Consider the following 26183-nt stretch of genomic DNA (forward strand, 5'->3'; position numbering starts at 1 on the left):
GCTGAGTCGAGCCCGCAGGTCGGGGGTGGCGGGTGCGCCCCCCGAGCGCCGGGCACCGCAGCTCCCACCTGGGGCGTCAGTGCGGGAGCAGCCGCCTTTGCGCGGTTGCGGCCAGAGGGGAAGGGTTAGTCAGCATGGTCACCGCCATCGTCCTCACCATCATCGGGGGAACTGGTTTTCCCTACAGAAAAACTAGGCACGGGGAGCCCTTCTCACCCGCCGTCAGGCTTAAACTGACCTCAGGAGCATCTGTCCAGTGCAGTAAGGGGGATGTGAAATCCTCCCCAGGAAGATGCTGGCGTCAAGGGTGGCCAAGGGAGAGGCTGTCGGGGGGCAGAGGGGCTGGTACCTCTGTTTTTTGTAGAGGCTGCAGTTAACAGGGGTGTGACAAACCCCGTATCTGCAAGTTTACAACTCCTGCCGACTGGCGGAACAGTAGTAAGTGGAAATCAGGTTGCCGGAAACTTACGTTATTTTCTGCCAAAGCCGACTTCTGAATAACAATACCCCCTGTGCACATGAGTTTTCCTCTGAAGGAGCACAAACTTCTGTGATCGTACGTTAGGACCTCACTCGCTGTGAGCTAAAATACCCAGCCATATCATGCTCCATATCATACACCTTATACCATGAGGTATGAATGTGTACACTGGTGTTGACAGCAGCTTCTGTCCTGAAAACTACTAAACTCGTAACCGGTTGATTCAGTCCAGAAAAGTGACGGTGAATTTACTGTGTTGCAAGGCAGCTACATCATTATAATTTTGCTCACATCCACAAGGACTCCAAATGCCTGACTTCAAAGTTACAACATCCAGCTAATCGATCTTCGGGCAGATAGTAATTGCAGCTAATTACAGGAGGAGGGCTGCACTCCCTGGACCCAAGTACCTTGCATAGATGCGTTTGCATCTTCCACTAAATCCACTGCAAGCGTTAGTGGTAACAGAACCCTCCTGCCCTGGTGTTGCACAATGGAATGTGTTGCACAAGCTGGGATGTGGAGCTGGAAAACACTCCCGGGCTTTAGTTGGATGAGCCATTTCAAAGCACAGTGAAGAGCGGGGGACCCCACGTTCCCTCCAAATTGAATGAACAAATGCAATATGAGGAATCTGATAAAGCAGGGTCTCCTAATGCAAACAGGATCTCTCCATCTCTGTAGCTCTCTGTGGGTTTTTGCTGTGTGCTGTGTTTTCAGCAAACTGTACCACAGCAGCAGTCTTAAGAGGGTTGCAGAATTTGGAAACGCATAACTCCAGATAACAAAGTACTCTAAAATCATTTAATACAGCCTTGAGAGGAGAAACTGTGGGTAGTGTTAACTCTTGTCAGGCCTCTCTGTTATCCATCCCCCACCCAGAAGGCAAGAATTCAGCAAAGACTTTTTGCTGTTCCTCAGAGTTTGATATAATTGTGTCCAGATAGAACACAAAAATCCATGAAATGCTTAAAAGATAAGGCTTCAAGAATTATTACAACTCTCTTACAAACATAATTCTTAAATCAGGTTTTTTTATGCATCTGTTGTACTTTTGATAGCTACCAAATGGACTTGAACATGGTTTGTGAAGCAGAAAACAGGTGAAATTCTTGAGTGTTACCAACTGAAATGACACCTATTCCCTATTATTTTAAATTGCTAATTCTTCTATGAAGAAAGGTTTGAGCTAATTTGTAAAATTTTTATGTGAATTATACTGTGTTACTGTTTTCCTCAAAACAATATGTGTATGATAATATTGTTCATATTTCTTTATATATATGCACACAACGTTATCATTTCATAAAACTCTGTACTGATGCAGCACTCAGCTTGCATACTGTGTTCAAAACAGCAGCATGCTTCCAGAAAGATGCTGGCAGTTTGAAAAGAACTGCGAGCAAAAACAAAATTAAGAGGTGATATTCAGTCCTTTAAGGGGAAAAAAAAAAGAAGAAATATCTGTGCCTGGTTAGGCTAGAGAAGAGGAAAACGAAAAGAGAGAATATGTAGCAGGTGAAGGAAAGGGAATACCTGTGGTCTGTGTCCGATGGAGTGGGACAGCGGGTGAAGGACTGAAACTGGAAAGAGAGACCGAGTGGGAAAAGGTGCTGTGCGCTGGGGTTGCACCAAGTAGCAAATTGGTGAGGTTTTTTGAAATTGTGTCCCCCACAGTTTGCAGGTTCGCTGTGTTTTTTGTACAGCCAGTTAGTTATCTAGGCCATCTGGCTTAGCAGCGAGGGCTGTCTGAGCTAGATAAACTGACACATTTTGGAAAAGCTTCTATATATGCTGCAGGCTTGGGACCGGTGTCCTTCTGAATTACTCTCATTCCAGCCCATGAAGTGTTTCCCTGGGAATGCTGTTGGGATACCATCATCCCTTGCTGGCTGCTGGCTGAGTTCTGGCTGTGCTTTTGGTGCTGGCTAACTTGCAGTCTGCCCAGGAAAAGCAGATCCAAGTAGGAAAGGGAAAATCCCTGAGCAGGCAGCAGTGCAAACTTTGTGCATGATTGCTCGGAGCCAGCCTTTGGGGGCCCGGTGGGTTTGGCTCTGCTGGGGGGTCAAGGGGGGAGCCGATATCCCTCCTGTGCTGCTTGTGGGCTGAAAGCCAGCGTCATTCTCTGTCAGGACTCCTGAGCTGGGGGATAGGGCTTGGAAGAGTTTAACCTGGCTCCTTTCTCATGCTGTCCTCTGACATTTTTACCCTTTTTCTTCTTTTTGTCTGGCCTTATGTCAGTGATGACCTGTGTCAATGATACACCACTGAAGCAATTTACGATTCATAATTAAGTGATCCAAAAAAATGCAGGACTGACATACTGTATGGTGCTCAGCTGTAGCGCATATTTTTCATACCACAGACTGATACTGCTGTTTAGTTTATGTTTATGCCTAAAACTATAACATAAACATGGCTTGGTTTTATATGGGATCTTTGCATTCAGAATTTCCTGTGGCTGGAGCTAGTACAGCCTCAGCATGTGTGTATGATCGGCATGCGAAGGAGTAATTACGTTAGTTTAAATGTTTTCTCTTGGGGAAAAAAAAAAAAAAAAAGGAAGAAATATTCTAGTATGCGAGCTTAACATTTTTGCATAGAAACACAGCGTATTTTCTTATGGCATTGTGGGCCAGCATGGTCAAACACAGCAGTCCTGGCAGTGAGGTGTCTTTCATATAGATTTGTAAACAACTTGGAATGGAGGAGACAGAGGAATAGGAACTCATACAGAACCTGTCTGTATCTGCTTGTCCAGTAAAACATGAGCCAGAGGTCGAATTTTGTTGGGCATTCAGGAATGAAATAAGGACTGCTGCAGTATAATGCTCTGGGTGGGTACCAGGGGAGAAGAGGAAAGGATAGTGAAATTACTGAAAATCGTACTACCAAGTCCTATCTCTTGTTAGGAAATGGGTAGTCCTGCCTTGCAACAACGCTTCCGCTACCTTTGAATGTGGACTAAGAAATGAAGAGTGATGGTGGCCTGGTCACCAAAAATAGCCAGTGAGTTGGGGTAGAAGGTCGCCCTCTCCTCATCTGAAGTGCTGGTCCTAACTGCAGGGTGCTACTATATTTAGGTGGCTGAAACCTGAAGAAAGTGTGGCTATGTTATTTTATCATTTGAGCTGTGGTGGGTCATGAAAGCTTGTTCCCAAAGCTCATGAAAAAAGTCAAGTTCCTGAAGTTACTCAGTGTAGGAGAATCACTTAATCCCTGGATGTGTGTAACCATCGCAGTGATTTGGCGCAATTGCTGTTGTCAGTTCTGGGTTTTGCTTATTCAGTATTTTACAGTTGATTTGTTATTGTGATATGGCAGACAATAAAATTAAGATAAAGCTACGCGAGGAATGTTACCTGTTTTAAAACTGTCTGTGTGCTGTTAACCCTGCTTTTTCTTCTTGCAGGAACAGACTCAATGCTTCACGGGAAATTGCCCCGGTAACCCTCCCGAACTGCCGCCTCATTAAAGGGATCGGTACGTGCTCAAAATAACTGAGTGCATTGCTTTTGTTCAGCCTTACTTTGCAACTGCTTCTTAAAGCCAGCTTCCAAGCCTGATCCGGAAGACCAAGGGCTAATTTGACTTTCAGTTGTAACTTGGATTTTGAGGTAGGGAGAAACTTTAGGAAGAAAATTATACTGAAAAACTAGCTAGTTTGGCATAATACTTTTTGCCTTCAGGATTTAATGTTTCTGTTCCTTTTCTTGAAAATGACTACCTTGCAAACACTTCTCCTTTGCTGAGACACTTAGGAAGTTATTTTGCTTTTAGATGAAGGTGTGCTGTCTCTTCAGGCAGGTACCTACGGGTGGCTGTCAGCTGGTGACATCTTGAAGACAGGACGTGCTACAAGGGTGGAAGCTTTGGGAGAAGGCCACAGGCGTGTGGCGAAGCAGGGGCCGCTACGTGCCAGCCAGAATTGCCTGCCTTAGAGCCTCATTTTGCAGGGATTTAGGAGTTTAGGAGTGGGCTGGTACTGCCCCGTGCAAGCCGCTGACAGGAGCTCGGTGTGGTTGTGCAATTCAGCTGTGTGCTTTCAAAGAGCAAGGGGTCATATTTGTCATCTTAGTCTGGTTTGCGAAGAGGTTTAACACAGTGGCAGAAATGTTGACTTTGTACTTCGGGTCATGTGTTTAGCACACAGCAATATTTCTGTGTTTTTTTCTCTCCCTTTAGGATAACCAGAGTATAAAATTAATAGCTTTAAAACTGATCACTTTTTTGTGTCTCCTTTTTCCCCAAATGATAATTTTTAAACTTAACACAGGCTTAATGGCTGGAGGTTTTCTCCTGCTTAGTATTTCCAGAAATGTCTCGAATTCGCTTGAAATTTGCCTGGATTTTGCATGTGTAAAAAGTCATTGGATGAGCTTTAAGAGCTTTGCTTTTGAGCTTGCTGAGTCATTGTGTTGATTTCATAAATTTTGCTTCTTCTTTGTGTCAGGAATCAAACATCTTTGTAAAGTCAAATTACTGTCATGAATGAGTGTGTGCGGAGTTGTTTTGCCCGAGGTTATGTGCAGAAGAAATTGCATTTTAAAAAAATTTTCCAGGTCTTCTAGATTGAGCTGTGATTTACTCATACAAAATTGTGAATAATGCTTGTTTGATGCTGATTAATATAAAAATAATTTCTGAGTAATTCTTTTGAGCATATCACTGTTGCAATCTTTACAAGACTTTTTGCAACATGATTGCTCTGTTGAGGAAAGAAGGAAAGCCGGAAATCGCAAATACAGTTGTGTTTAATTTCTGAACAATATCTCATTTTTGGTGCCTGACACTTACATGGAGATTAGGTGAATTCTGAGAACCTGGCTCTGCTCAGAAGCAGCAGCAGATCTATTTACAGAGCTTCGTCTGTGCTTCTCGCCGTGCTTCTGTAACACTGTCCCTTCACATGGAGCTCCACCTCGTCTTGGCTTCACTCTGCTGTTTGCTGCTCTTTAGAAAAATTAAAATGCCAAAACTTAACTCAGCAGGTCCAATGTGGCAGGAATAGAAATAACAAAGGATCGGTGCAAATTTGAAAGTTAGTACGTTCCCCCAAACATCTTCCAAAATTCATTTAATATGACTGGGTAGGTTGTATTACTCAGGGACCAAGAAGCCCTTATGTCTAGATGCTGCCTACACAGCACTATTCAAACCAGGGCTTTTGCTGTAACTCTGATCTGTAAGGGTGCTCCTGTGGGTCACTTTGTGTAAAAATCTTTCTACATGGACATCTTGGTCCTCCTAGGCATTCTTCCTTTAAAATGCTATGACAAAATTGAATAAACAGTCTTTATTTTAATATTTAAAATAGTGCTTCTGGCCTCTTAAGTGTAACACAGATAATGAGCTGGATCAGCTCTGAACAGATTTATCTTAAACTATTTATTCTATTATACATAGAAGAACAGGCACCTGGTATGGTAATTATGTTAAAACTGATGCATCCATCGCAAAGGAAGCAAATCCAGAGTAAATGCAGAAGTTCTCTAGTGGACCCTTTTCTTCCTGCACAATTTTCTCCTATGTGTCTCTCTGTCTTTTTTAAAAACCTCAATCTATTCTGTTTTTCAAATATTGTGCAGTGTAAGCACAGATGCAAACATTGAACAAATCAAGAAAAAACTACAGCTTATCCTAAACCTCACTCACAGATACGTAAGAAAAGGTGAGAGGTGTAGCATAAACAGTATCTTCTGAATGACATGAGTGTCTAGGCGTATCACTGGTTTATAATAAGCCAACCATATGTCCTGAACTAATTCGTAAAGTTCAAAAAGCTACTATAGAAATTGCTAGAAATACTTGCATCTTGGAACAATTAATGGGATATAGGCAAAATAGTCACTTGCTTTTGGACATGAAATACAGGTGGGTTTTTTTTGTTAGATGCACCTGTGGAGTACATCATATTAAGATAAAATAAAGAACAACCACCCCCCCCCTGACATTTCTAGGGTAGGCAGTAATTTTTCTTGGTATCTTTAATTTTTGTTTTTTAAATGCTACCTGTTCCAGTAATCGCATGGACAGGCTGGGCTTGGAGATACAGTTAAGCAATATAGTGGAGGCAACTGATACCTCATAAATCAGTTCCTAGCTCTCCTGTCCCATATGGTGCCTGCAATAAGAGCGCAGAGCCTTCCCAAAAAGGGGCCCCACAGGAGAGCCTGGGAGCTTCCCAGTGGCCGACTGTGTGTCTCCATCCCCTCTTCCCTCCCTCAGCAGTGCCAGCTCAGCAAGATTGTGCTGAATCAGCTCTTCTGACGGCACTGACTCTCTTCCACACATATCAGGACCTGGCTGAGAAGTGGCCAAAATGTGCTTTTTCTGGGCAGTTTCTTTCAAAGTAGTTGGGTGCAGGGCTCTCGTTAACCTCCTTCCAACAGAAACTTGTAATTTTAAATTATCTGCTCCCACTTAGCCTGCTCATCTTTCTGCTTGGCAGCCTCACCAACTCAGTAGCGATAAATGATTATATCTCTGTTTATTCACTCACCAGAATGCTCTGCCAGTAAAAGCTGTCTGTCCAGCTCACATCACCATGGTAATTGAGCTTCTCAGCGTTTATTTATGTTGTTTATTTATGTTGCAATCGTGGGAAGTGGGGAATCATTGCTAACCCCATTTTATAAATGAACCCAGACTTGGAGAGACCAAGAGCTGGGGCAAAGAAAAGGAGCTTATTGCTTAAACCAGGGCATGATCTGAGCTGAAAAAATAGACAAATTCAAAATTTTAGTTGGAGATTGCAGGCTCTAAATGTCTCTGGGCACATTGGTGCAGATATCTGCCTCAGCCCAGTCAAAATTCAGAACCAAAACTTAGGAGGTGGGATGATGGTCTGGCTCCCCCCAGAATGCATCTTCAGATTTTGCTCTTCAGAAGGCAGGGACACTCTGCTCGTTAGTGTAATGAGGTGGAGCAGGGACTTGCTGAAGCTGCGGAGGAGTTGGCCCTGTCTCCTATCCCTCTGGGAGAAGTCATGCCACTGCCATCTCCCCAGGGCTGGGCTGGGGAGGAACTTGCCTGGATGGGTGAATTTGGAGATCTGGTTCCTCCCCACGAGGGCTGTTTGGTGGCCTCAGGATACCTTACAGCCCAGCTGAATTAGTGCCAGGATAAACAGGAGTTATGTAAAAGCAATCAATAAACCCAGCTTCACTTTGCAGGCTCTTCCTCGGGAGGAGGTGCCAAGGTGCCAGGGATGGGGTGAACCAAGCAGGGTCACACAGGTGGTCTATGGCCAAGTAGGAGGGGGTACAGAGAGATGGGACAAGCTGTGTGGAAAACCTTTGTATTGGCAGCTCTGTTAAAGAAAACCTGCAGAATAAACACTCCTGGGTGGGTTTAATCCAGCCATCATCTGGGAAGTGGCTTATGGGGAATGCTGTTTGAGGTGGTGATTTTGAGAAGAGAGGGGAGGCTTCTCTGGGGAGTGGTGAAAATGTGGGATGGCAAATGTGCTTCAGCATCAGACTAAAAGCTCTGTGGAGAGTGTTTGATCAAAGCCTAAACTTGCTCTGGTGTTCTTACTAAAGGGATTTTATTTTATTTTATTTTATTTTATTTTATTTTATTTTATTTTATTTTATTTTATTTTATTTTATTTTATTTTATTTTATTTTATTATTTCATTTTATTTTATTATTTTCCTAGCAGGGAAAAATATTACAGGAACTACAGGATCTGGCAATATTTGAAATGATTACTTGCAGTTAAAAGTGTGGTCTAACTATTAAAGCCCTTAGCTATAGTAGGCTCTCTGTCACTTGAGAGCTTTAACTAAACATTTGGCAATCCATTTTAGTGAAGTGTCCCAGCTCAACCAGGAGAATTAGTGTGCGCAATTCCCAGAGCTGCCTTATGCAAGCCTGTGGGCTGAGTGATGGGTATGGTCCTGCCCTGAAAATCTCATGATCTACGCTGATTGCTTGCTGCAGAACACTACCCTCAAAAGTGGGTGATTCATCCCACACTGCCATGGGGTGTACGGAGCTGGGCGGCAGACTGCCCAACCACTGCTGGGGCACCCCTAAGACCCCAGAAAGAGGTGAACCCCAGTACTATTTCCTAACCTGGTGTGCTGCTGCCTTCTGCTACCACTTTTAATGTGATGCAAACTTTCCCGCTGAATTTCATCTCTTGTGCAGTCATATCAGAAAGGGACATTCATAAGAGCTGGAATTGTTCTAAAAAGGAAGGGGGTTTTGGTGGAAAATATTTAATGTCGTTTGAACAACCCTCGTTATGTCTGGCTTGCAGAAACTGGTTCAGAAGACATTGACATACTTCCCAATGGACTGGCTTTCATCAGCTCCGTAAGTGCCCGTGCCCCCTCCCCATGCAGGGGCTTGCCTGCTTCCTTATCTACAGAAGCCATAGATGAAAACTGCAGGATGAACTCCTTTTTCTGCAAGTCTGGCTGGCTGCATAGGAATGGCCCAGACTTGTGTCAGCTTAGCTGGCGTTTCCTTTTGCTTAAGTGCGCTTCTTGACAATGAAGCGCTGGTGGTGGCTCTGACGCATGTATCCTACTGTGATGGGTTATCTGCCCACATAACCTTGTATTTCTTTCATGCTGTTTCCTTGAAGTGTTGAAATTTCGAACCTCTCCCTTGTTAAGAAGGTGTGTTAATTCCCTACCTGTAAAAAAGAAATCAAGTTTGGGGAGTTGATTTTGTTGTTCCTGATTTTTTTTTAGCCTTTAGGACATAGGCTTTCAAGCTTTTCTTTATAATCATGATGGCTGGAGCTTATTTCCTAAAACAGAAGGCGATGCTTTCATCTTCATGCTCCAGGGGCACACAGGGAATGATAATGTTGCAAAATTCATGCCAGAAATCGTGAGCTGTCGCACTGCTGCTGTTCCCCTTGGTTTTACCGCGTTGGATATGGTCAGTGGTGCCATACTTCCAGTTTGTCCCCCAGCGTGCCTGTCAGCAAAGTGGTTTGCCATACGGGGAGCCCCTACCCGGGTGGTGGCTGCAGCGGGTGACAGTGGCGGTGCCTTGGGCACGGCTCCTCCTGCCCGCCCTGCAGCCTGCTCCCTCTGCGCTCCAATGGAGGGCTCGCCAGGGAGAGCAGAGCTGGTCCCTCTACCTCTGTTGTGGCACAGCGGGTTGAAGCAGAGGGACATGCTGATGTGTGCTTGTGAGCCTGAGCAAGGCTCCAGTGTTTTCAGCCCTGTGATACTTCTCTTTACCTTTTACCCAGGAATGATTTTCTTATGTTTTGATTTTATAGGGCTTGAAATATCCGGGAATAAAGAGCCTTGCACCAGACAAGCCAGGTGAAATATTTTTGATGGATTTAAATGAAGATGATCCCAGAGCAGTGGAACTGAGAATCAGCCGAGGGTTTGATCTGGCGTCATTCAACCCTCATGGAATCAGCACCTATGTAGACACATGTAAGGAGATCTTTAACTCGAGGTGATGGCAAATCTCAGCCTAAAGAGCACGAACAGAAATCCCTTTGCAGCCTTGCATTGCACCCCCAACAGCTTGTGCTTGCTGAGAGAGAAAAAGGGTTTTGGGCTTTTTATCTTTGTTGAGTTCTTTTCTAAATGTCAGCTGCTAAAGCAAACACCTTGGCACATAATCTCAGGCTGCCTGAGACAAAAAAATGTCCTATATATTTTCTTATAGATATATTGTCCTGTATTTTCATATAAGGAAAGAAAGCAGGGAAAAAGTCTGAGGAGTTGAAAACCACACAAAGTTTAATTTACCAGTTTACATCTGTCTTGCCCTGGGGTCAAGGCTTTTGAGGAGACATATGCTTCACCCACTAGTAGTGACTGGAATAGAGACTTTTGTGGCTAAACAGTAAATTATCAAATCTGTAAATTACCAGAATTTCTGCTATTGTGTGACCAAGCCATGTTCTCCTCTCCAAGACACATTTTCCTACAGCAGGCTCTGACTACTGATAAAATACCCTTTGTGCTCTCCTTCCTCTCTTTTTTTGCTGTCCTTTCACTGGGGATTTTAGCAGGGAAATTAGTAGTCTGCAGTTATTAAGACAAAGAGAACCATTGCTGCAGCTTGACCTCCTTCCCCATACAGTCACCCTTTAAGGGAAGGTGTTGGAGAAATTGGTGATGGCTAATTTAGGGTCTCACCAGAAGGGCTGGGCGGACGGACTGCAGCCTTACACCAGAGTACAGGAGAAGGATGCTTCTTCAGCTTTCTCAGGGTAAAGCAAAGTAAGTAAACCAAAGAGCCCAAACTGACGACTACAAAGCCTCCTTCCCAGCTGACTGTGGCTCTTTCATGCAACCAGTCACTATAGTGCATCAGATTGCAAAACCCAGTGGCTTGCATACAAGGCTGAATAAATAATTTCTTTCTTCCTTGGTAGAAATAACAAAAATGTAGTTTACACAGCAGTTCCTTGTAAAACAAGGGGGAGGAGTAGCTTGAGATTTGGATCCAGTTGCAGTTGCATCCTGCATTACTTTGGTACTTGTCCTTCTGCCTCTGAAGAGCTGTGAGACAAACCCACCCAACCCAACAGGTGCTCTGTACTAGAGGCTGTGGGTGCTAAGCCACGCACTGTTGCAGAGAATTCATCTGTTTCCATTTCTTTTTTTAAGATGGCACCGTGTACCTCTTTGTTGTGAACCATCCCCATCAGAAGAGCACAGTAGAATTGTTTAAATTTGTAGAAGCTGACAATTCTCTTGTACACCTGAAAACCATTCGACACGATCTTCTAACAAGGTATTGGAGCCAAATACCGTCTTCCCCCAGGAGAGCAGGCTGCTTTGGTAAAATCCAGAGTAGGATGATTTTGGTTTTAGGGTATTATTAATATGAGATATTTTCTCTTTAACCAGCTTTCCTGTTTTTCTTATTGATTACTTCATATCCGTGTCATCAAAACCTGTGTTTCTCCAATCTCTTCTGTAAATGAGATTTTTAATAGCTGTAGCACTAAATCTGTCTTAAGCATCACTGTATTGATGTGAGTGAATTAGCTTAACATCCATTTCTCCTTCTGTCATGTAATCCACTCTCAGGTCATTGCAGATATGAATATTTAGATATTCTATTATTCTGAATTTTCTACACTGTAAAAATAAACATACTTCTCGATTTTTCTTTTTTTGTTGTTGCATACAAAATTTTCTTGGTCTGTCCTACTGCAAAATGACTGTAAGATGAACTGAGCCTGATAAAGTTGCCACAACTCCTGTTCTCCGGTTTCCAGTTGAATGTAATCAAATGAGAGAAAAAATTCCATGGCCTTATGGACAGGTAGCCAGATCTCCAGCTGATGCCATGTGGAACTGTTCAGGTCTCAGCACTTCACAGTCCTTGCTCATATAAAAGAAGATAGAAGTAAAAAGGATCTAAATAACTCAATGTCTATCTGAAGTACCATCTGTAATTGAAGCCACTTTACGAGATGACCATGTCCTGCCTGGATTCTGGGCAATCCTACAAAGGCCTTCATACCTCTCATTTAATTTTTTAATTTATTTTTCTCCCTCTCTCTTATTTTTTTTAGTGTGAATGATATAGTAGCTATGGGACCAGACAGCTTCTACGCTACCAATGACCACTACTTCTCCGACTTCATCTTGATGTTTTTGGAGATGTTCTTGGGTTTAACTTGGTCAAATGTTGTTTACTACAGTCCAGAAGAAGTTAAAGAAGTAGCAGCTGGGTTTTATTCAGCCAATGGAATTAACATTTCACCTGACAGAAAGTAAGTTTCTCCTTGCCATAGATTTTGTTTGGTCACACAAAAGAATCCCAGAATCCCAGTTTGTGTGCGTGGTACTTCTGTGTTCAAGTGTCTAAACTGGCTCGTGTAAGGTATGGTGCTACCGGTAAATTATGTAAGCCATATGGAGGGTTTGTAGAACAGAAGTCATGTGTCTTGGTTTTATAACTAGAGGCAATGTTTGCGTCTTTGCGTGGTACTTTATATGGAATAAGATCAAAGTTTGCTGCATCTTTAATCAGCTGATGCAGAAGTTTGTGTGTATTGCTTGCAATACACAAGGATTAATGAGGCAGGATTTCTGCAAGAGGGGAATGCTCTACAGCCTTAAAGTCTGTATGATTGAATTAACCAGTCCTGTGGTGTAGACAGGTTATCTTAAATTAAGAAAAAAAAGTGTATTTGTGGATCTTGCGATCCAAGGCCTGCTTCAGTGTTGTAATGGAAGAATGGGCACAGTGTGAAGCCACATTAGCGTCTCAGCAGGTTGGCTTCAATTCAGTGCCCTGTGGCCTGCTTGCAATGTCTATTGCTGTGTGAGAACTGTGAGCTGACACTCCTTATGGGAAGAGCTGGGCTTGAACAGGAGGAACTGGCTGTTCTTGGTGTCTGCTTACTCATACACATCGCTAAGAGGTGGTTTCTTTTGAAGGTACATCTACGTTGCAGATGTATTTGATCATAATGTCCATGTTATGGAAAAACATGCTGATTGGAATTTAACCCATGTGAAGGTAAGGTGCTGCTGTTCCATAAAAAAAGAAGCATATGTGAATTTTGGACGATTAGTCTCCATGAATGCTTGAGATTTCTACCTGAGCATGTGTGAAATTCTGGTCTGGGTGACTCTTGCTGTGGGCTTGCAGAGGTGCTGTGTGCCCCGTTACAGAGCTTCAGGCCTTCTACCCTCACATCAGCAACCAGAGGGGGATCCTGGGGCTTACTGTAGAGCTGCAGTGGAAGTCTGGCTCGGTCAGCGTGGGTCAGACCATGAAGCACTGAAGCAGTCAACACAAGTGTAGCTGTGAATGAGCCCATGGGGAAGCTTAGAGCACCAAATAGGTTTCTCACAGCACAGAGGAAGGGATGAAGCACACTGGGGGAAAAGAAAAACAGCACCAGGGGAGAAAATGTGTCTTAAAAAAAACAGTCTAAGTTATATCAGTTGAGAGTTTTGAACAAGTCTGTTGGTTATGTTATAGTTTGCTTCCAGGACTTCTGATAGCTTTAACTCTTCTCTTTGTCTTGTTTTTCCTTTGTGTTGGATAGACGCTGCAGCTGGACACTCTGGTCGATAACTTGTCTATTGACCCTTACACTGGAGACATCTGGATAGGATGTCATCCCAATGGGATGAAGCTGTTCTACGATGATCCTGAAAATCTGCCTGCCTCTGAGGTGCCTTTTGGGAGACGTCACTGGTCTCTTGGCTCTGTCTGTGCCAGAAAATTACTCTGTCCAAATAACCCTGTTATATCTTAACATAGAGAAGCAACTGGCCACCAGCCTCTCTGAAAGCAAAGACCAAGCTGGCTTCCAGCTTATGGCTTCTGCTCTCAAGTGGAAAGCCTAAACAGCATATACTATCTAACAAACACCTATTCAGATCATTAGGAGACAGCTGAGTAATTTCCACCCAGTAGCTCAGTCATTCTGGACTCCTCCGGCTGCTTTCTGTACAGCTGTGGCCGTGCAATCAGATTTTGATGAACTGTGTTAATTACTGAGCCAGCACCTCTCTGCCAAACAAAAAAATAATTGATGGAGTTCAAAGCATGGCCAGAAACGTTAGCACTGGAGTGATTTATCTGTGCAAGTGCGGTTCATCAGTAGGTGACACTGTAATTCTTCTTTTCTTCAGAAATCAATGAGGTACTGGCATCAGCATACTCATGGCTGCAAGTGCGGGTGGCTGGTTGGTGTCCATTTGATTTCAGCCTTGTCTGAAGCTCCCCATAAGACACTTTTCAAAATTACCATGTTCATTAGCGGTAGATTTATAATACTAGGCAGTTGTTTACTCTGTCTGGAAAAAGCATGAAAATAAGATATTAAGTAACTCCTAGACTGGAAAAAACTGCACATTCCTAGTGCTGGGAATTACTTTCTTACTTACTGGAGGTGGAGTCTCTGTTGCACAACCACTTAGAAAAAATAATCAGTCTTCATGGACCATGCTTCACTGAAGCAGAAATTGTGGCCTTATCACAGGAATCACATGGTTGCTGTTATTAGCAGCTGATCAACCCAACTGATTTGTTTAAGTTAACATACTGATGTTCCCTCCATCTGTGGAGCATTTTCACCCGTGGCTGTTTCAGCAGATGTATCCTCCTCCTTTGGCAGGTCCTGCGCATCCAGAACATCCTCTCAGAGGAGCCTGCAGTGACACGCCTCTACGCTGACAATGGCTCTGTGCTGCAGGGAAGCTCGGTGGCATCCATCTACGAGGGAAAACTGCTCATTGGCACAGTCTTCCACAGAGCTCTCTACTGTGAGCTATAGCTTGTCGTGGGTTAGATCTGCTTCAGTGGAAAGGATTTAGTTCCATGGGAACTCACTTAGTTTCTGCTAGATTTGCTAACAAGACCGTTCCAATAAAGGTTAACTCGGGTCATGGAAATGTATTTTAGCCTTCCTCTCCAAAATGATAGTTTTACACAACAGCCAAGGAAATGGAATTGAAGGTGAGAAATTAGTTTATTTGTGTAATGTGGAGGATCCCATGTCAGTAACAAAGGGTAACCTTGAAGTTCAAATTCAGATTACAAATGACTAAACTGTCAGACATTGAATTATCTGGTGTGGTGTGCTTTCTTGTCACTGACTCCTGCGCTTTCCCAGGGACTGCGCTTAGGGGTCTTCTTGCTAACATTCCTGTTGGCTTTTCTTAATGCTTCCAAAATCACTGGAAGGAGAATAAATGTTATTTCAGTCTCATTTCTTCCCTCTTTTCCCTTTAAGCCATTGCCTAATATTACTTCAGTTTCATAAATTTGCCTTAATCTTACTGAGGAAAGAGGAGGGCATCACTTAGGAGTGGTTTCTTACTGAGTCTTCCAAAGGGAGTTTAAAAAAGCCTTTTTTTTCCTAAACAAGGGGAAACAACTCCCGAGCACCTTCAGTGAAAAGTGCATTAGCAATTCCTGTTGTCTGTCACAGCAAAGGGGGCATTTCTGGGTGCTTTGCCTCAGTGACTACCCCCAAATGTTGGTTATGCACATTCTGTGTTTGACTTCTAGTCTGTACAGAGCTGATTCTCACTGTATTGCTGTGCAGCAGGCACCCTCTTCACATTTATCCAGCGGCAGTTAGGGATAATGTGCACTGATAAAAGACCTATCCAGGTTTCTATTGTCAGCAGTCACTTGCAATAAACTGAACTGAGTGTCCTTTGAAGCTGGAAATCAGTTTTGTGCTTTCCAGTGTGTGCACTGAGACACCAGTCTGGCAGAAGCTCCTGTTTGAGCCACCGCTTGGTTCCTGCCTGTGGAGCGAGCTCTTCCTTCATTAGTATAGGTGTCCTTACCCACAGAGAGGCTCCTGCTGCTCTTTTTGTCCTCTGAGTTCCCACCTCTGATCACCGCTCCAGTTTCGTGAGAGATGCTGACATACAGCTAAAGGCTCTGTTATCGGTGGCAGCTCACCTGACAGGGTTGCTGCTGTGCTGCCTGCACCTGCTTGCACTGGCACTTCTCAGCAGCTTGTCTGCCCCTCCAGTGGTGTCACCGGACAGACCATCCTGGGGTCCATCATCCCCTCTGCATCCTTTGGCTGATGAAGTAGTGTTTCCTTGCTGTTGTTCTTCCACTGTCTGGGGAAAAAAAGCAGGCTGCTCACAAAATGCGAGCTTGTGAGGAAAAAGAGCCAGTCCCTGGGTGCTAATTGTTATTCTGGTTTTGGTGTTACCTCCTGCAATCTGCTTCATCATCAGCCACGGCCCCCTCTAATCTGGGGAGTACATGGAAGGTCCAGTACTTAGGAAACACGGTAGCACTTCTGCCTAGAGCAAATAACTCACTCTGTAGCAGTCTCAGCACTGAGACAGGAGCCAGAGTATGTGCAGACCTTCATCTACCTTTGGGCTTAGCTGTCCTGGCTGAGAGGAGGCATTACTTTGGGCTAAGGTTCGGGTGAGCTGTGGGCCTGAACAGTAAATGTCTGCTTATGCCTCTTGGCTCCCGCGCCTTTCCTTTCTAACTCAAGCCTAATGCCCTTCATCCAGTGGTATAAAGGAGTTACTGCTCCTTCTCCAAGGGAGACAGCTCTAACCAGAGCAAGGAGTTGGTGCCAGGGCTCTCGGCAGAGGCTGTGTTGCTGTACGGGAGAGACAGTACCATCCCCCTTCCTCTGTTCAGCTGCAGCAGGCTGTCAGTCTTGCCACATCGCCTCCTGTCCCCAGAGACCGTGTATTCCACCCTGAGCACCTGTGCTGCCGCCAGCAAAGTGGCACAGACACTGGTGTAAGGCATGTCTTTGGGCACAAGGAGTTGTGCAAGGTTTAAGAACTGAGCCAGCAGCATGTTGGCTTGGTCGCCGTGCCCTTCCTGATGCTGGCAGCTTCCCACTGCTGCCATGCCAGACGAGTCATTCACCCCCCCATAACAGTAGTGGTTGGTGGTATTTGTGATGTTTTGCATACAAACAGCACATGCTGCAGGGGTCTAGTGATAGCTTAGAGGGGGAGACTTGAGCTCTAGGGTTAACCATGAGGCTAACTTGACCTTGTCTTGGGCATGGCCCTGCATCAGCAGATCTGTGAACCGTGTTCATAGCTCCTCTCCAAAATGCCCACAGTTCATCTGGGGACTTGAGCACTGCCCAGGGTTTCCTGCGTGCCTGTGAGGGCTTCAGAGGCAGATCTGTTTGGAACGCGTTTCAGGTCTTTTGCTAACCACGGCATGCAGACGGCCCTTCCACAGCGCAGAGCTGGTCCTGAATGAGGGCAGCTTTTGTCTCATCCCTTTTCTGGACTTGCCTTTGGCATCAGCTGATTGCACCAAGCACTCAAGAATGCAATTTACTGTAACTCTGGCTTCGCCACTCCTTCCTTAGCAACTTCTCTCCCTGAAGGACATTTTCAGCTTCCCTGGGAAGTGGCATGCTATCCTAATGGAACTTGCAACCAATTTTCAGCCTTCAGGAACAGACGTTTCCAGAGCCCAAGCAGAAAAAAAAAAACCTGCTCTGAAGTAAGTTCTCACAATAAGGAGATGTTGGGCTATTAACTTGTTCGTGATTAGCCATTAATGTCCTGCACTAGCATTTTAAAATAACTTTAAGGCTTGTGCCACTATTTGTTCTCAAGTAAATTGTCATTTTCTAAAGAATTAATGTTTTGCAGCAGTGGCAGTAACACAGCCAAAATCCCAACCAGTCACTCTCGGGGTCGTGGATTTACTCTGTGGTTGTAGAAGTGTAACAGCCAGCATTTCCCTCAGCAGTGATAGAAATAAGCCATCAAAACATTAATTTCATGTTTTCCAGTAGCTTAGATCATCTTCAACTGAGCAAATCTACATGTTGGATCTTGTCAAACTTCTAGTTTTTTGTTCGTTTTCAGAAAACAAAGAATGTGTTCACTTGTCACTGGCTTTTTTTTTCCTCTTTTTTAAACTATCCCTGTACTGAAGGTTTTCCTAGCGATCTGCCTGCAGACAGAAGCACGTGCAAATGATAGGTCTTACCTTTTCCGGAAGTGTTTGAGAGAGATCATAGGTAGGACTTAATACCTGCTATTACTAACAGTAAAATTTTGAATTTTAACGTGAGGCAAGCAGGGTAGGAAGCCTGTTGTCAAGCTCCCCTAAGGATGTCCCAGCCTTGCAGTGCCGAGGTGGGAATTGAAGCTGGGCCACTGTGCATTCAAGTGGTGCTGGGTAGGACAGAGATAGCAAGCACACATTCTGCAGCAAAAGCAATGCTGGGGTACAGCTTCTACCCATCATGAAATCACCCCTTGACAGAACTCTCTGGCAGTCTCAGTGTAGAAACAGCAGTGGAGGAAGATGGACCTCAAGCCGAGCGTCCCAATTACAAAGCAACCTGCACAAATCCAGGCTTGCAACCCGGAGAAGGGCATAACCCATTATCTTTTATAAGCTGTAGAGTCTGGAGTAGTTCTGGGCAATTCAGAAACCAAAATGCAGATATCTGAGACAACTTACACAAACAACAATGTACATATGTATAGAAGGCTCCAGGCTGAGGAAGCTGCTAAGCAGACACATTTTACATGTCAGTTGTGGACTTACAGCCTCTTAATATACCTATTTTAATTCAGATAATAGTTTTATGGATTGAGGATTCTTTTATCTTCTTGCAGGTGGTCGCCAAATTAGCGGAAAATAAAACGATTCAGCTGCTAAGAAACACAGCCTGGGTCAGAGAGATTAAGTGCAGAGTATTTGGCCTACATACTGCCAGATGTAAATCCACTGAAATGACAACACAAATTGGTCTGTGCCCTTTGCTCTTCTCTAATTTGATGCTTTACTAAAATCAAATAAAGATATATTAAATGTTTGGCAGAAGAACTGCTATACTTTGGATATATAAAATGTCCATTATAACTAACCTGCACTTGAGTGCAAAATGGTAAAATGTTTTTATATACCCAAACCAATCGAGGTCTTAAACATCCAAACATTGACCATGAAGGCAATCTATTTTTACATCAACCTGCAGCAAAAGATGGCACACTACATTTCATCTGCATACGAAGAAAAAAGGCCATTCTCTTTCCTTACTCTATTTTGGTTTTTACTTCTTTTTACATAATTACAGATTGTAAACGAGATCCAATCAGAGGCCTGTGACTCATGCCAATTTGGCCAAGAGCTGGAGTTAAAATAATCTTCAGCTCTGAGCAGAAGAAAAGAACAAGCAGGGCAAAGCCCGTGTCCCACCTCCCCAGTCTGACCCACGCAGCAACAGCTGTCCCGTCGTGTTCACCATGTATTACTTCCTCTGGAATGACCAACAAATGGGCAGGAAAGTGAGGACTCGATACAAATTCTAATAAAGATTCAGGATTTCTCATTTTATTGCATTCGTTGTCTAACAACAATAATACTCATTGGCAAGAAATTTATTTACACTAACAAATTAACTTGAAACCACAAGGCTTTGTTGTTTGTGTTTAAACTGTAAGAAAGCAAAGGTCCACCATAACGTTTTGTTTTGATGTCTCCCAATAACTAAATATTAACCAAAGTTATTTTGGGGAAAACTCAGCAATCTAGAGAAGTTTATATCAACCAAGCACAAGAGAACAAGCTCAGACATGGCACCACTGTGTCTTTCATGCAGATGATCAGACACCAAGATGTACAAACAAAAAGTTCAGGGTAACATGCACTTCATATACATTTGACCTCTTTAAAAAAAGAAAAGGAAAAAAATCTGAAGCGCAACCACCTCTTCAACCATATAAAAAGAAACAATATAAGAAGCCGATTTTTACAATGAGCACAGTGCATTTTAGTCTTTTAGCTGCCTGGTCTTCTAGCAATATATCTAACACTTGTCAGTGACCAGTGAGTTACCATTGCAACGTGACTGGAAAATATGAAAGCAGTTGTTCAGACAGTAAATGTGTATGGGAAAGTATAGAGTCAGAAGAGGTTCACTGTGCACTCCCCACTTCCAAATGGGCTGGCTACGCTTTACGTCTGGTGCCCCGGGATCCCCCTTTCCTTCAGACGCTTCTGCACTGGAGCCCAAACCCACTTCCACTGGTGAGTGCCAAAGCTCCCACCAAAAACCCAGCAGGAGGCTCAGGCTCCTGGGTTATGCAGGCTGGACCCGATCTCATGAGCTGAAAGCCCTCCTCACCTCTCCTTGCTCTGGAAGAGGAAACTTGCCTAACTCAGCAGGGCAGGTTTCACAAACCCTACGGCTTGTTCTTAACATGGCCCAAACTTCCCAAAGGAATAGGCACTACTGCCAAACCTTCCAGCAAGACGCACATTTTTTAAACCATTACTTAATGCCAACAGAAAAGTACCATTTAGTACTGCCAATTAGTAACAGAAGGCTCATTTTATAATGAGGGATTGGAGAGCTCAATGTCATGACTAAGGTGTCACAGCCTTGAAAAATCAGTTTTACTGGTGGAAAACGTAGAGTAAAATCCATATGGGAGGTTAACAAACTGTGCAATCTGCAGATGACCCACATGCCACTATGGTAAGTAGGTAAACTTGGATGTCACTCATAATCCTGCTCAAAAGCAAGCTACTGAAAGCGCTCACAAAAAATCAAAGTTAGGGTTAAAAATATATAGAAGGGTTTCCTTCCTAGATTATCAGCACTCCAATAAATCAATCCTGCCAACCTCCCACACCCAGAAAACAACCAGAAGACAACATGCAGAAGGACCTGCAGAAGACCGTTCTGTATACAGTTCTAACAAAGCTTTAAAATCTTCTGATTTGCAAAATACATAAGAAAAGTGAGCAAATCCACCAGTGCAGACAGGGGTGAGCATGCTGGTGAGACCGAGGGGCAGTGCTTTGCTTGTCCGAGGTTGCAGACAGTGCTGGGACCCTCTGCCTACGTGCAGACTGTGTGCCTGCAGCCCTACAACAGAGAGAGACCGACGTGCTAACTGCTACTAGTGCAGTGTACACCTGTATGAATAGGCATGTACATTATGTATGTACACACACAAACCCATACATATTTATTTAAAGAGGGAATCAAGCCACAAATCACTTCAACATTTCCAGAAAGACTGATTTCATTATTTTCAATCACTAATTAACAAAATTAAACCAAAACAATCTAACTGCTCCGTGCACTCTGCCCAATCACAGAGCCTGCAACTCTCTGTTAAAGATGTGCAACTTAAATATGTGCTGCTTTTTCCAAACACCTGTTTTTTCAGTATTTTGGTCCATAGATTTCCTGAAGTTTTCAATGAGGGAAAGCACAGAAAGAGGGAAGTGCTATCAAAAGGGTCCAGTCCCTTTATCACTTAGTTTGATGACAGTGCAGGGGATGAGGCCACACCTAAAAAGAGCAGGACCAGGTTTGCCTTTTGCCTTGACAATATTTTCTCTCTGTAAACACACAGCTAAGAAATCAACACAAGATTTAATTATTGCAAACTTCCCCTAAATTTCAGCACCAAGAAACAGTACAGACTGCAGTGCAGATGCTGTAAAGAGCTACAGCTGAATCTGTGCAAAACTTTCCTTTTGATTTTCAGTGCTGTGTTGGTACCTGGCCATACCCAGCTAAATGATGATCCTCTTCCTTCTTACTATAGAACTGCATTCTGCACTATTAACAAGAGTAGCATTTATTTTTCTGACTTAAAAGTGTAACACGATTAATTCTCAAAAATCACACCAGTGTGTGAGCCAGGAGGTGAAGGTGGAGGAGCCCAGGAGGACAGGAAGCTTCAATGGAAGCAATGAAGTATGAGGACCTCCAATGCTCAGTGTCAAGCACCTCTGAATGTCAATGAGAGCTGAGGACTGGCAAGCTTCAGAGGAAAGCTGCTCAGTAATTCTAGTAAAAGCTCGATTCTTGTGGTATCCCTACAGCAGACTGGCATAACAGATGCCTTTGCAAAAAAAAGTAAAGTTTAAGAAATGCAAAAGTATTCGTACACACTGAGATACAAACACCACCTAACTGTTCAGCTTTTTATTTCTGGCTTCTGTTCCACTGTGCAATTCTAACCTATCATCTGTAACAGTGACACCCACCAGACCTGCTCAGAGGTGGGTGAAATGCATACACTAGTGGGCAGTACTCTGTGCATTGTAATGAACAGGTTTGGCTCCTGCCTCACACCCTGGTCCTGATCTGCCTGGGCAGATTCACACTGAATTAACACGGAAGTTGCATGGATGCAGCATCCCACCACATGGGAAAATAGGAGCTGGAAGCTGGGGTGATGTCTGTGTGTTTGGCTGATTTGGACAGGACAAGAAGCCACCACTCTCTCCACCATCTCAATATAAACACTAGGTTTTTTAGGACAAAAGTAACCTGCAGTGTTGTATCTTTTATTTTCTGTTTTTCAGAGTTCCATTTTTTGCTAACTCCCCTTTCTTCACCCTTTCAGAGGCTCAATATATACACAACCTGGCAACACTGCAGCAATGAGCAGAACCAGACTTCACGGCACTGGCCTACCGTTGTAACCAGGGATACGTTAACTTCATCAGCCCACTGTGGACACCTAGGTGTTAAGGTGACACAGAGGCATGGCTAGAGGTGTGGAACCACCACATCACCTGCACAACAGTTCAAAGGGGCCAGGCAAATCAGCATACTCAAAATTGCTTTAGCTCCACAAATAAATATGCAAAAGTAGGTGACAGTTACATTTGTGTGTGAGCCAAAATAGAAAAGTCTTTCCAGTCATTTAGCATGGAATATTTGTTTCTTCTTACATCAATCTCACATTAGTCAGTCTGACTTAGCATTGGTTTACAGGAAGTTTAAGTTAAGAATGATGAGACATCCGTATCCTTTGTTTCATGTATGTCGTTACACAATACAAGGGGAAAAATTGAAACACAACTTTAAAGGTCCTATAGAACAAGTAACAAAAGTTTAAAACCGTGCTACATTCATCTGTTATCCAGTGACACTTCCGCATGCCCCAACAATGAGCTACCATACTTCATAAAAGTAACAACATAAATCTCTTTTATCACAGAAAAAGCAGCAAAACTCTTGACATTACTTGGTTTGCTTAGTTTTTGTGTGTTGATTAAAATGTATTTTATGGTTTTATTTTAAACTCAAACTACTACTTTTTTTTAAAGTTAGGACTTTGTTGCATTTTTTTAGTCAGAGAATAACATAATAACACTATCACAAAGCAATACAACCCCCCTGAATGCTTAAAGGACTTAGGTCAAATTAGTTACTCTGCAGAATAAGAATCTGATTTACGAAGAGATTAACTAGGCACTGTTCCAAGCAGAAAGAATGAAAACTCAATGTATAAAGCCAAGCAGTCTGCTCAGGTTTCTAAGAAAACAAAGAACATAAACCAGGGATACCACTGGAGATTATTATATACAACCACTTAAACATTACTACAGTGTAAACATAATTTTAAAAGAAAATCATAATGGAATGCATTTATCATCACTGTATTTAAAGTATTAAATTTCCAGTTTCTTCTAGGTAACTTTTCTGACTCAAATATAAATTGCTAGTTTTATGATGCGTTAAACATTTGCATAATTTTTCTCCTACAAAGAGCACAGAAAGATTCACTGCAATGTGGAATTCTTGTTAGCAGGTGTATTTTTTTTTTGCTGGTGGTCTATCTATCTCAAGAAAAGTATCACAAGCCTTTAGAAATACCAGGAAGTATCTTTTACACCAATTTCATTTTTAGATCTGATAAAATATACATCAGAAATTGTATAAATTGGATTTGGAAGGAAAAATACAGCTAATGCTAAGTAGATCTGTTGTGTATTAATTTTGAATGAACTCAGTTTATGGATCATTTTACATGTCAAAGAAATTATTAGGATCAAAAGAAATTCAACTATAAATATTGCACCCCAACTGTTTTCAAATCTGAGCTTCAGAGAACTTTACCGACACAAATCTGAATGACATAAAGTACAGAGCAGAAGAGAAGCCAAGCAAAAACAAAACAAACATTTTCTTCAAAAGAATTCAATTATTTGCAATTAGGCTGGCAAATTTTTATGTTCAAGGTTCTAACTTTGCATCGACATCTTAAACAACTTAATGGGTTGGCATGACTAGATGAAGATTGCAACTTCCAGGATGCAGGAAAGGGAAGTGATGTTTCTCAATTATAAACGCTGCTATGTAGTTAGCTTTGACTACAGTAAGCTAATACCTTTAGCTTCTAATTGTGGATATTTGCCTGTTGTCTGTCCGTTCTTTTGAAGAAATACTAAATATTTCAATACCACTTTTAAGAGGCAGTAACACCATGCAGTGCGAGCTATGAAGTGCTTCCGTCATAGTCAAAACGCAGCAGGCTTTGCTGATGGCCTCATACACCAGGAAAGCAGAAATCTCTGAAGGATGTAATATAACCACTGTTAAGCCATCAATAGATTCTACAGCCTATGCCCAAAATTTCGAGTTTTGGTGGGGATATTCTTTAAACACATCAATCAAAACAATATATGGCAGCTTTGGATTTAGTAATCTCCATGGCAGCACTGATCTTAACAGCAATGTACTGAATCTAATTCTAAACAGAATCCCTCGTCTTCCTCTTCTTAAAGTGCACTTCTGTAAAAACTGAAAATCTTTAGCAGACTCAAGTTTGATAATCGTTTCCAACAACAGCTTCATAACAGCACAGCACAAAGCTTATTGGAGAATGAATCTGAAGTGTCTTTCTTGGAAAAAACAAACCCAAAACAAAATAAGCCCAGTTTCCTGTTCAAAACACATGAAAAAGAAAGTGGAGTGTGCTATAAGAAAGTTGCCTACACACTGGGAGCACAATGAAATTTATACAGATCTATACGCTGTGCTCTAGTTAGAAATTCATCCTTGCTCAGATATCTAAAGGATAAATGTTATCCTCAGATTTCTGTGTAAACCCACATAATCATTTAAGGCTTTGCCTCCTTCCTGGATTAACTACTGTACAGTTAATAGAAAGAGTTTCACCTCCTGTCTTTTGCCCAGGGGGAATATCAATTCTCCTGTCTTTATTTCCAGTGTATAATAAGAAGTCACTGAACAGTTGTGTTTCCAGAGCAGTGTCGCTTCAAGGTACTGACGCAAGATGAAATTTACTCCAGTAGACGGAACTGAGTACCCAAACACTGTAAAGAAGCTGAACTTACAGTTAGAAAATTAAGTCAACTCTTATCAGACAGAGCACAACTCCTTTTACCCAGCTGAAGAAACGTTCACCAATCATTCTGACTGGCCATCCTATTCAGAAGAGGTGAAGCAGTAGACCATGCTCCTCAGCATCATGCTGGTTACTGAAGTGACCAAACACATAGAGCTCAATAGAGAAGAGTAGTTTGGAAGGAAACACTGCCACAAAAATATGAAATCTGTTAGCTGTCAACAACAACAAAACAAACCGAGGGGCTGGGGTTGTTTCACATGGCAACAGCAACGAGCGTGAACTGGATATGCGGGAAAATAAAACTACACAATATAAATTTCCCTAGTCATTCTATGTATAACCCCATTTCTCTGTACACACTCTTGTGTAATGAATACAAGAAAGCTGAAGGGGCACCAGTGGATATGAGTTTCTCTTCCCTTGAAGTGCCTCCACTTTTCTAACACAGCAGCACTTCTGCTGATCACTGCTCATTAGTGCCCTCTGTTGCATCTGGTGAAGACTTGTCTGTTTTCTTCGATTTCCTCTGTAGTTGCTCTTGTTCCTTCTTCCGAAGCTTTTCCCTTTGCTTTTCCATTTTCTCTTGAGCTTTGCGAGCTTTCTCCAAGGATGCTTTCATTTCCTTTAGCTTTTTTTTAATGATTGCTCTGTCCTGGGAAGATGTCATACCAAGAGCCTGAGGTGGGGAAAACAAAATTTAAGAAGAAAAAGCATTTCATATGGTTTAATCTATTACAAGTTTTTTCATATTCTAATAGTAATTCTTCTTAGGTAGAAGACTGTAACACCTAAGCAAATTTGAGACAGACTCAGATACATTACTGATGTGTAAGTAATACACTTCTGTACTACTTTCCATGCCTTCCACTTCTAGAATATTAAAGAACTAAGTCTCATTGACACCACCAATGTTGATTTCATTGATCAAATGCAGCAAATAAAGATTAAACTATTTGCCTGAAGTCATCTAAGTCTACACAGAACAAGACTTCCCAATTGTCACTGCTATGCCTTAGTCAAAAGTTCATTTGCTCTCTTCTAAAACACCTAGAGTTACTTAAGCACCAGCAAAAAAAATCAGAGAGGAAACACCAAACTTGGACTTTCAGATCTGAGATTCCCACA

At 42.7% G+C, this 26183-nt stretch overlaps 2 protein-coding genes across 6 annotated transcripts in view; one reads left to right on the forward strand and one right to left on the reverse strand.

Moving 5' to 3' along the window:
- Nucleotides 1-579: 579 nt before the first annotated feature.
- On the forward strand, nt 580-14839 carry LOC113477127 (serum paraoxonase/arylesterase 2). Its single transcript, XM_026843255.1, has 9 exons — nt 580-634; nt 3894-3964; nt 8750-8805; nt 9731-9896; nt 11085-11211; nt 12002-12202; nt 12873-12954; nt 13490-13618; nt 14567-14839. Exons 1-9 carry the CDS (start codon nt 630-632, stop codon nt 14723-14725), a joined length of 996 nt encoding a protein of 331 aa, XP_026699056.1. The 5' UTR covers nt 580-629; the 3' UTR covers nt 14726-14839.
- A 4399-nt stretch (nt 14840-19238) lies between these two features.
- The window catches only part of PPP1R9A (protein phosphatase 1 regulatory subunit 9A), a 147546-nt gene continuing 140601 nt past the window's right edge, over nt 19239-26183 (reverse strand). For all 5 annotated transcript variants that reach the window (XM_026843254.1, XM_026843253.1, XM_026843252.1 and 2 more), the window contains one exon: nt 19239-25734. In XM_026843254.1, the coding sequence (XP_026699055.1) occupies nt 25522-25734 (213 nt within the window). In that variant the 3' untranslated portion in view covers nt 19239-25521. The remainder of the gene's footprint in view (nt 25735-26183) is intronic.

This window comes from Athene cunicularia (genome assembly GCF_003259725.1).
Source record: "Athene cunicularia isolate RWA chromosome 2 unlocalized genomic scaffold, athCun1 chr2_part1, whole genome shotgun sequence".
NCBI classification, from domain to species: Eukaryota; Metazoa; Chordata; class Aves; order Strigiformes; family Strigidae; genus Athene; species Athene cunicularia.

Excerpts from the sequence above, each read along its gene's own strand:
- LOC113477127 (XM_026843255.1), top strand. Across the intron at positions 9,897-11,084 it reads CAGCACCTATGTAGACACAT|ATGGCACCGTGTACCTCTTT; the intron begins GTAAGGAGATCT and ends TCTTTTTTTAAG. Across the intron at positions 13,619-14,566 it reads AAAATCTGCCTGCCTCTGAG|GTCCTGCGCATCCAGAACAT; the intron begins GTGCCTTTTGGG and ends CTCCTTTGGCAG.